This window comes from Peromyscus maniculatus, chromosome 19 (genome assembly GCF_049852395.1).
Source record: "Peromyscus maniculatus bairdii isolate BWxNUB_F1_BW_parent chromosome 19, HU_Pman_BW_mat_3.1, whole genome shotgun sequence".
Lineage (NCBI taxonomy): Eukaryota > Metazoa > Chordata > Mammalia > Rodentia > Cricetidae > Peromyscus > Peromyscus maniculatus.
The window spans coordinates 21,355,555-21,365,689 of record NC_134870.1 but is presented as its reverse complement, the minus strand read 5'-3'; the positions used below and the strand labels follow the sequence as shown (position 1 = coordinate 21,365,689).

The following is a 10,135-nucleotide window of genomic DNA, read 5'->3' as shown; positions in this document are numbered from 1 at the left end:
GCCTTTGACTGTAAATATGACTATATCAGCAGTGTCCAAATATTAAAAGTCATGTCTGAGAATAAATTTAACACAGTCAGAATTAATTCCAACTCTTCCCAAGAACCTTAACTGGTCAAATGTCAGATATTAAAAGGAAAATAGCTGACAGATCAGAAAACATCAGGAACATCAACCAAATGTCTAGACTAGAAATTGTTTAAATATAAGGGATGGTAGAGGGAACATGGTTTTTTAAATATATCGATTTGCAGTGGATTTCCCTAAAATGTGATAAGTATGACAAGCATTCAATAGTTCACAGGATATTTTAGGAGACAAGGATGCATTTTACTGTGGGTATTTGATACGGACATTTTCCTGTTCCTACTCTTTATTTCCTTTATAAATTATGATATTCTGATAATTAGGCCACATTTATTTTAATATCTGTAGATGATCAAGAGAATTTCGGATTAAGAACTGTCAGGGATGTGTTTCGGGACGCTTCTCCGCGTGTCTCTGAGCCTAACAGAATAGCATAGTTAATATCTAGTAGCCCAACAGTTAAAATAATTGGTGAGTGTGCGCTGAATCCTCAGGAGAGGAGGGAGGGTGCCAGAAGGAGGGCGAGGAGGAGCGGCTGAAGGCGGGAGGGGGAGGGCAGGTGCTGATTTCAGCCCTGTAGCGTCAGGATTGCGTCAATTCGGGTTTCTGCCACGTCTGGAGTCTCGGAGACAAGCTTTTCAGAAGAGCCCAAACAGGAACAGGGCAGGGTTGCACATTGCTGATAGCAAGCGCGGACCTTCCTCCAGCCCCTCCCGCTGCCGGTGCCGGTCCCCGGATCGGCTGTGTTTCCCCGGGAAGCCTTGTTCCAGGGTCCTTCCAGGTGAATCTGCCTGGAGTTGCTTCAGCACCTCGGACAGAGCACGCAGAAAACATGGCTCCTATCACCACCAGCCGCGTGGAATTCGGTGAGCAAGTTGCTGAACTTGGGGCTGTGGCTGGGCTCGGGGCTGTGCTGTGCTTTGCTCTCCACTGGATGTTGAATATGTATATTTTCAAGTAGCTAATTTGAAAGGAAGACGAGAGCAGCAGATGGTTAATTGTGGCTTACTTCCTTTTATCGGTATCTTTCTCCTTAACATCGCCTTCTGTGATTTCACCTTCCAGAAGTTCCCGAATGTTCACTCAGCTCTGTAAGCCTGAGCTGAGGAAAGACAAGGACATCTGTTGTTAGAACGCTGCTTCATTTCTTTTCTGGATGGTTCCTATTTGTGTATAAATCTTTTAAGGAAAGCCACACACACCTTTGGTTACATAAGAGTTCGATATGTCATAAAATAACTTGTGGGTTGAGGATTTGGGATGAGTATTTTATTGCACTGTCATATTTTTTTTTTTCTGTTATATTTTCTTGTATCCCTGAAGTATGTTGCTAATGACAGGCAGAATTCTGTGGTAGCATAGTTCTGAGGACTTTGAAACCAAACTGGCTTCGGCCTGCTTCATGTCCCTGGTTGAGCTTTCTGGAGTCCAGCACTGTGCACTTAAGTAAAAGCTGCTCAAAACTTGGATTAAGGATCCTGCTTTCTGGATTGCTTTTCCTGTTCATATTCCAAAATTTTGTCACCATGGTCTCCTTGTCTGCTACAGCAAATAAACTAGACGTGCCTTTTAGAAAATCAATTCACATGTCTAGGTCCAATTATATTCTAGTGGGAAAAGACCAGGGTTTTTATCTATAAGTATTTTTTAATTAAAGGATGGAGAAATTTCAGAATAGTATCTCTAGATGTATCATAATTGTGATTAAAATGAGGGATATGGTATAATCTCTGCCCTCAAAAGCTAAATACATTCTTAGTAGTTACATTAGCAGAACATGAGTCCATGTTATCTTGGGTGTTTTGAACATTAGAGATAATAAAATATGCATAAATGATTTTCTCAGCCTTTCGTCATTGGATTTGTATGTGTGTATGGGTGTGCGATACACTCAGTTCTTGATTTGAAATCAGAATTTTTTTCATAGTGAGGCATCTTCAGAGACTATCCTTGTGAACATGTGGTCATGCCCAGTTGTCTGTCTACTTAGAAAATATTGATTTCAACTGCTTTTATTGTTCTTCTTATATTGGTTGAAGCATTTCTTAGTTCCTGAGTTTGCGTTTGCTGCCTTGCTCTGAGTTATTAGATTGTGTGTGTGTGTGTGTGTGTGTGTGTGTGTGTGTGTGTGTGTGTCTCGGGTGGCGGGGGGGGCACAAAGATTTGAATAGAAGGGAAGAAGCTGATACTGTTTAGTTGATTAACTCTTCCTCCTCCTCCTTCTTTTCCTCCTCCCCTCCTCCTCCTTCTCCTCATCCTCCTCCTTCTCTTCTTCTCCTCCTTCTTCTGTAGCATTAACTTTTTCCTATTTAGGAGACTCACAGCTTTACTTCATTTTTACACTATTCAATTTAGTCATACAATTGAGTTATGGAATTTTTTATTGTTTTATTTTTTTAACCTCACATATTTCTCTTACCATTTCTCCATTTGATTATCTTTGAGTTCATTTTTATTATTATGAAGTAAATGCTCAGAATATTTAGGATATGGAGAAGGGACATAAAAAAGATTGGTCTTCTTGATCTTAGAAAGTGTTAACTCCTTTTGGGCTGGGGCTTTTATGTTTAGTATTCACTATTTGAAATGAAACATGGATAAAATAGAGTTAAATGTGCATAATGTGTCATATTCACTTTATGCAAAGATCTACTCAGTTGCTTCACTGCTAGATGTGGTAGTTCAACTACAAATAATTGTTAGAAGAATCTGCTTACATATGAAATGATATGTGCTTTAGGCACAATCACTGCTGGCATGTCACTTGATGCCAATGACTTAATGTGTTCAAAGTTAAGAAAACAATGTCCTTTTCAATTTTTCTCACCTTTTGCCATATAGAAATAGACAAGGGTAAAATTGAACTCTAAATTATCTATACTCACTTTTCACTCACATTTTGGGAATGATTATGGATTTATGGCCATCATTTGTTTTTAACCCACATAGATTAGTTTGTGCTTTGGATAAGCCAGTGCTTGAAGAATTTTAAGTTCATATTTACAAAGGGATTATAATATTATACTTATATATTATTATCAAACTATTGTTTTTCTTTTACTCTTTTTTTATCTTTATTAATAGATGTTTATCTTTTTTAAATCACATTCCCACAAAGAATAAAAAAATTAATGGGTTTGTAACAATAACCAATGGACAGGGTGTTTTTTTTTCCATAATTTTTTACTTGTATAGACTACTGTCTTTAGGTATTCTTTTTTTTCCTGCTTGAATCCTGGGTGAATAGTGATGTATTAAAAAGACAGAGTTCTCCAATATTTGTTGGTTATATATGTATATAAATGCATATATATTCATAATTAGTAGATTAATGCTTTTAGAAAGCCTCAAAATGTCAATGAAAAAGAAACAATGAAAATAGTACTTTCTCATATTATTGTAGTTGACTCATGATATCTGAGTAAAACAAAGTTAGGTGAGAATATTAAACATGACCCCATGTTTGTTCCAAATACACTTTTTCATTTACTTATGAAAATCTACTGAAGTAAGGAGTTTTAAATCATAATATATTTCATGTGTGTCACATAGGGCTATGTATAGACCTCAAGTTAGTGGGAAATATTACCATTACTCATGCCCAGAACTGTGGGAACGTAATTCAATCTTCCCCACTTATAGTAAGATCTAGCTCTATTATGCTCTTCCTATAGTCTCCCATTTCTATTCTGGTCATTTAATGTATGTCATTGGTCATTTGGCTTTTCAGATGAAATTCCCACAGTAGTGGGGATCTTCAGTGCATTTGGCCTTGTCTTCACTGTTTCTCTCTTTGCTTGGATCTGCTGCCAGAGAAGATCATCTAAGTCCAACAAGACTCCTCCATACAAGTTTGTGCATGTGCTGAAAGGAGTTGATATCTACCCTGAAAACCTAAGTAGCAAAAAGAAATTCGGAGGAGATGACAAAAATGAAGTTAAGAATAAACCAGCTGTGCCAAAAATTTCATTGCATCTTGATCTGGAGAAGCGAGATCTCAATGGCAATTTCCCCAAAACCAACCTCAAAGCTGGCAGCCCTTCTGATCTAGAGAACGTGACCCCAAAGCTCTTTACAGAGAGAGAAAAGGAGGCCATTTCCCCCGAGAGCTTGAAGTCTAGTACTTCCCTCACTTCGGAAGAGAAGCAGGAAAAGCTGGGGACACTCTGCTTGTCCCTAGAGTACAACTTTGAGAAGAAAGCATTTGTGGTGAACATCAAGGAAGCCCAGGGCTTACCAGCCATGGATGAGCAATCCATGACCTCTGACCCATACATCAAAATGACCATCCTACCAGAGAAGAAACATAAAGTGAAAACCAGAGTGCTGAGGAAGACACTGGACCCTGTTTTTGATGAAACCTTCACGTTCTATGGTATTCCTTATCCCCACATCCAAGAGTTGTCCTTGCACCTCACAGTTCTGAGTTTTGACAGGTTTTCAAGAGATGATATCATTGGAGAAGTCCTGATTCCTCTTTCGGGGATCGAATTATCGGATGGAAAAATGTTAATGAATAGAGAGATCATCAAGAGAAATGCTAAGGTAATTCTTTAAGCATTTAAAGCATTTATAAAGAATCTTTAGTGCAGGTTTCTAAAAATATCTCTGGTGTTTTCATCAAATGATGAGTTGGTATACATTGTCATTAGTTACCATAGGTGACAGCAAACAGAGAATAAGAGAATGGAGCAGGTGAAAAGAAATTTAGTACAACTGAAATGCTCAAGGAATCTTAATGATATAAAATAAGAAGCCATACTTTTATGATATTTATACATCATTTATGTAAAAGACATTTTTTACTTTCTATTAAAGTATTTTGAAGAAGACTGCTACTTTAAAATTTATGTATATGTCTCTTAACATAGGTTATCAAAAGTGTTTCAGGGCCAGGGTAGCTTAATTTGAAAGTGAAATTAAAAATTAAACCAATTCCTTCTCAGGATGTGGAATTTGAATGCAATGTGGAATTTGAATGAAACTGCTTTTGAACAAGGGGTCATCCTGTTATGTTGACTTATGAAGGTCTATTTTCCTGCTACATAAAGGAAGTGAATTACTCTGCCTTCCCACTTGTACTACTTTGACAATTCTTCGATGATTAGAAAATGACATGACATCAGTTTAGCAAACAGAACCCTTTTCTGTTTTAAATATAGAATGTCATTGATTCTTATAGTGGCATTTCAGAATAATTTATTCTCCCAATACCATAATTGAAGAAAAACAACAATCACGTTATTTAAGTTTTTTTTTTAAATCACAATATTTTAGAGCTAAAATGTCTTTAGAACACTTTGTAACCACTTTCTGGTCTTCTATGTGTTGATAACAGTGAAAGCCCAGGTCGGATCCAGAGGGTTGTACAGCTTGTCAGAGGTGCCTGACTGGTTGGGGCCCCTCAGGAGCAAAGAGCTCCCTGGCTGCCTTTTCGCTCTCTTTGCTCTTTCTTTTTGTGCAGCTGCTTAGTTTTAGGTGGTCTTTCTTAGCTGTAGAAATATAGCCATATATTCTTTTTTTTTTGGACAGGTTTTTCTTTAGCTGTTCTTAATTGTAAGCAAGTCCCATGTTACTGTTTTGTTAGTTTTAGTTAGAGCTTACACTTAGTTGTCTTAGCTAATGTATTTAATATAAAATTAAATGCAAGTAGCTTGCAATGAAGGAATCCATATTACTGTCTAAAAGCAAGTTATAAAACTTGAGTCAATTCTCTTCAATACTGAAATTCATTTATTTTTCCTTAAATCAAGGAAAGACTTTGACTATGTAGGACAAGAATTCTAACTCCGTCATGATCCTGGTCCAGAATAGTGGTTGGATGCAGAATAAGTTTTCTTTGGCTTGAATTCAAATGTCAATGATGCCAATAATAAAGAATTTAAACGAAAATAAAATATCAGCCATGTGATCCTACACATACCAATTGACAGTATTATGTATTATATTACTATTAATAACTTAAAAGACTAAAGATATCCTTAAATAGCAAAAGCCAAAGAAAAAAATCCTCTTGGGAATAGAATATAAATACTCTTCAAAACATGTGTAAGTACTGGGTGTGGTCAAATCCTTGTAAATTTAGCAGCATGTAGTACCTAAAACAACCACAAGATGGCAGACAATGGTTTTAGTCATTATAGGGCTGCACAAAAGCGTTTTCTCAGATTCCCTAGTTTGCCATATTAAAAACAAATAGGAACATGACATTAAAATAACAAAGCCATTACACTGCTGTATGTTTTGTGATGAGAGTACAAAAACTCAAAACGAAAACTGTCTACTGTGTTTGTCTTTGTTTAGAAGTCTTCCGGACGGGGTGAACTTCTGGTCTCTCTCTGTTATCAGTCCACTACAAACACGCTCACTGTGGTTGTCTTAAAGGCACGGCACCTGCCGAAGTCTGATGTGTCTGGGCTTTCAGGTGAGAATACTTGTGAAATGCCAGAGTCCAGTCTGTGGCTGGCTAATGTATTTCACAATTGTCAACCAACATTGGGCTCTGGTTTTTGTTATTCTCAGTCATGAGTACTGGGATTGTCGATTTTTGTTTCCTTGCTTTGTGGGAAAAATTTGTGAGTCAGTTCTGCCGACACTACAGAGAAGTTCATAGGCCTGTAAGACAAGGTTAGTGAGGAGGGAACATTTAAGCGAAGGGCTTACAGAAAGCAATGACGAACGAGGGAAAGATGCAGCCTAACGCTGCTCAGAAAAAGAGTTTTTACTTTTGCAGTTCAAATGACTTACTCATTCACACTCTTTGGTGAGCTTATTACTTTTCTTCTCATAATATGTACACTTTGAGAATTAAATTTCAGTTTTTGAATAACTGAAAAATAAAATGTTTGTTGTAGATTATGAGAAAGCAAATGGGCTATGTTATGGGTTAAAACAGTCTTAATTAAACTTTTCACCCTTCCATTTCTTAGTGTAGTGTCTTCTTTATATTTCTTAAACACTGTAGAAATTGGGCACAATCATACTTGAAGGACATTTTGAAAACTAAAAATATGTATTTTAATAAAGAATTACTGATGGGTATGGTTATTATTATTTGATTGTAGAAATTGAAGACAAGTTCTTAAAACTTGAGATCATGAAAATGAATAACATATGGACTGCAATAAAAATTATAATTATGTGATAAAGAAAGTTCCATAATCCTAAACCCATTTAGTAAGAATGTCACAGGAGACATTAACTCTGGTAAACTGAAAGCAAATTCTGCAAATGGCTAACCACCTGCAGAAAAGCTAAATTGGAGGGCATGACCAGTAGGGTTTCCAAATCCTGTTCAACACCAAACCAGCCCTCACCTAGAGACAGACTCACCGAGAGCATCAAACCAGCAGCCTCAGATGCTGTCCTCATCCGGCTTGCTGGATTTTGTTATTAGTAGGCAGTGTGCAGCATTCTCTTGCCTTCCCCTTCTTATTAAGCTCTTGTCCTTCTGCTATTGTGGTTTCTTCCCTAATGTCAGGTCTAGAACTGGTTTCTATCCTCCATTATTTCCACTTTTATTGATAAGAGAAAGTTCAAACATATCTATGCTTCCTATTTGTTTATACTTGTTGATGTTGTAAGATGCTCATTTCCACTGTACTGGGGTGACATAGTCAACTAGCCATCTCCTAGGTTGGATCTGCAGCTGATTGTTGCCAACGTAACACCTATGTGTCATTGCAGATCCCTACGTCAAAGTGAACCTGTACCACGCCAAGAAGAGAATCTCTAAAAAGAAGACTCACGTTAAAAAATGCACTCCCAATGCAGTGTTCAATGAACTGTTTGTCTTTGATATTCCTTGTGAGAGTCTTGAAGAAATAAGCGTTGAATTTTTAGTTTTGGATTCTGAAAGGGGGTCCCGAAATGAGGTGATTGGGCGGTTGGTCCTGGGTGCCACAGCAGAAGGAAGCGGTGGGGGGCACTGGAAGGAGATCTGTGACTTTCCCAGGAGACAAATTGCTAAGTGGCATGTGCTCTGTGATGGGTAGTTTCCTGGCCATGAGTTGGAGCTTAAAGATTTTTACTAGGCAAGAAGCAATTTTCTTTCTTATACAAGATTATAAGCTTGTGGCACAGCAAGCTAGTTTTATTTATTTATTTATTTATTTATTTATTTATTTATTTATTTATTTATTTATTTATTTATTTTCTATCTATCTATCTATCTATCTATCTATCTATCTATCTATCTATCTATCTATTTATTTATTTTGGTTAGAAGTGGATTAAATTAGTAGACCAGAAAACAGTTGTAAATGTGTATCTTGATAATTTTCTCCTTTATTAGAGGTGTTGGCTAAATTTTCGTAAGATGCTCAGTTTCCCTCTGTGTGGTCTTAAGTGGGCCAACCAAGCCTGTTATGAGTGAGCACTCTAGCTTAATCTCAAGTCACAGGTAGGTGTGCATTGTAGATGATGACGTCACTTTTGCCTTGGTAGCAGAAGTCCATGTGATTGGTAAGAGTTCAAAATGAAAACCACACCTTTTTGTATGAATATTAACCCATGTTTCTTCAGGTTGGGGAGATAAGGTTTTATTTAAATCCAAAGATATTTCAGAAATGTCCTCAAGTCTGTTTCTTAGTTCAATATGTCATGTACAAATGGTTGTCCTATATATCAAAGATATGCTGTCATTTCCATTTGGTTTGTAATTATTTGATACAATCTCATCATAAAAGGGGTAACTTGGGTTCATTTCACAAAGACAGCAAACAAGTTGAGATACTAATTTATTAAAGGGCTGAATTGAAGAACACTGTGGTTGCGATGAGATTTTTTTGTTCCCTAAGATCACATGTGAGTCATGTAAAATGTAACTTCACATAAGAACCATGGTCTTGAATTATTCACTGCCCATTAGAAGCCTCAGTGTGGCCGAAGATACTCCTATTTACCTTTGTGAAATTGTCAGATTATCTAGTGGAAAAAAAATAAACTTAAGCTAGAAATTCAGTTAGGAATACATTTTTTTTTTTTAATAAAAATCTATCAGTGTACAGGTGTATTTTCAAGGCTGTCTTTCCCCCTCAGAGAGGGCATGGCTACCTAAGTTTTAGCTTATTCTTTCCTAGGAAGACCTAAGCTACTTTAAGAGAAACAAAAGAAAACATGTGTTAAATTCTGTATGTTGTCAGGTTGAAATCAACCACATTAAGTAAAAAGACTAAGACAAAAGACGAATAAGCCTATCAGAATTTACAAATATTCACAAAATACACTTAAGCTGTAAAATTAGCACAGACATGTGTGTTCTGCACTATCTTTGGAGGCCGACTTGTCTTGAGCTGTTATTTTTAAGATAGTTTAAAGAATCGTGTCTTGTGCCACTCCCAGTTGCTAAGCTCTGAAATTCTTGCACAACTTGTTGGAGGCAAGCAGAGCTCTGGAATTTTCTGGGAAGACTTAACTCGATGGTGATGTCTTTATATTTGAGTTGTTAGAGAATCATGAGTGTGACTTAGGTCCAGCTGAATTATTAAATATGCAAGTTAGAGATGATGTCTCCTGAAAAACTTTACCCTTTGAGTCCAGTTTTGTGGCAGTACTTTAGACATTGTTGAGAATGTGTTTGATATCACAGTGTTTGTAAATTCAATGAAGATGTATTTCTGAACTACTTGTCTGTGCTTTTTACGATGACAACAAATGTCCAGCTTCCTGTAAGGAAGTATCTTTCATTCTGTATGTACAAAAAACTGAAATGACCTCTTTCATGCTTTTCCCATACTCACTGTCATCCAGTGACAATGCCATCTCACATCCCTGTCTACTCAGCAGTCTGTGAAGACAACACGGAATGAACTGCCATCATGTGAAGTTTGGGGAGGCCAGAAGGCCTTTGTATGTATGGACGTTTGATGTCATAGGCCATGGAACGCAGTATAGCTTGGAGCTCTAATGTCATGAGGCATCCTTTCCAAGTCTCTACAGAGCGGCAAGAAGTTGATGGTGATCCAGTTTATAGGATGTTTACTGGAAAAGATTTTTTTTTAAATAGAAAACAAGTCTGACAACAGATGCTTTTAAAATAACGTTAAAA

The 10,135-nt window shown here is 36.9% G+C and overlaps 1 protein-coding gene across 1 annotated transcript; it reads left to right on the top strand.

The window, feature by feature from the left end:
- The first annotated feature begins 621 nt into the window (after positions 1-621).
- Syt4 (synaptotagmin 4) lies at positions 622-9,068 on the top strand. The gene is made up of 4 exons (XM_006977953.4): positions 622-953; positions 3,818-4,632; positions 6,391-6,511; positions 7,774-9,068. Exons 1-4 carry the CDS (start codon positions 920-922, stop codon positions 8,079-8,081), a joined length of 1,278 nt encoding a protein of 425 aa, XP_006978015.2. The 5' UTR covers positions 622-919; the 3' UTR covers positions 8,082-9,068.
- The last annotated feature ends 1,067 nt before the right edge of the window (positions 9,069-10,135 follow it).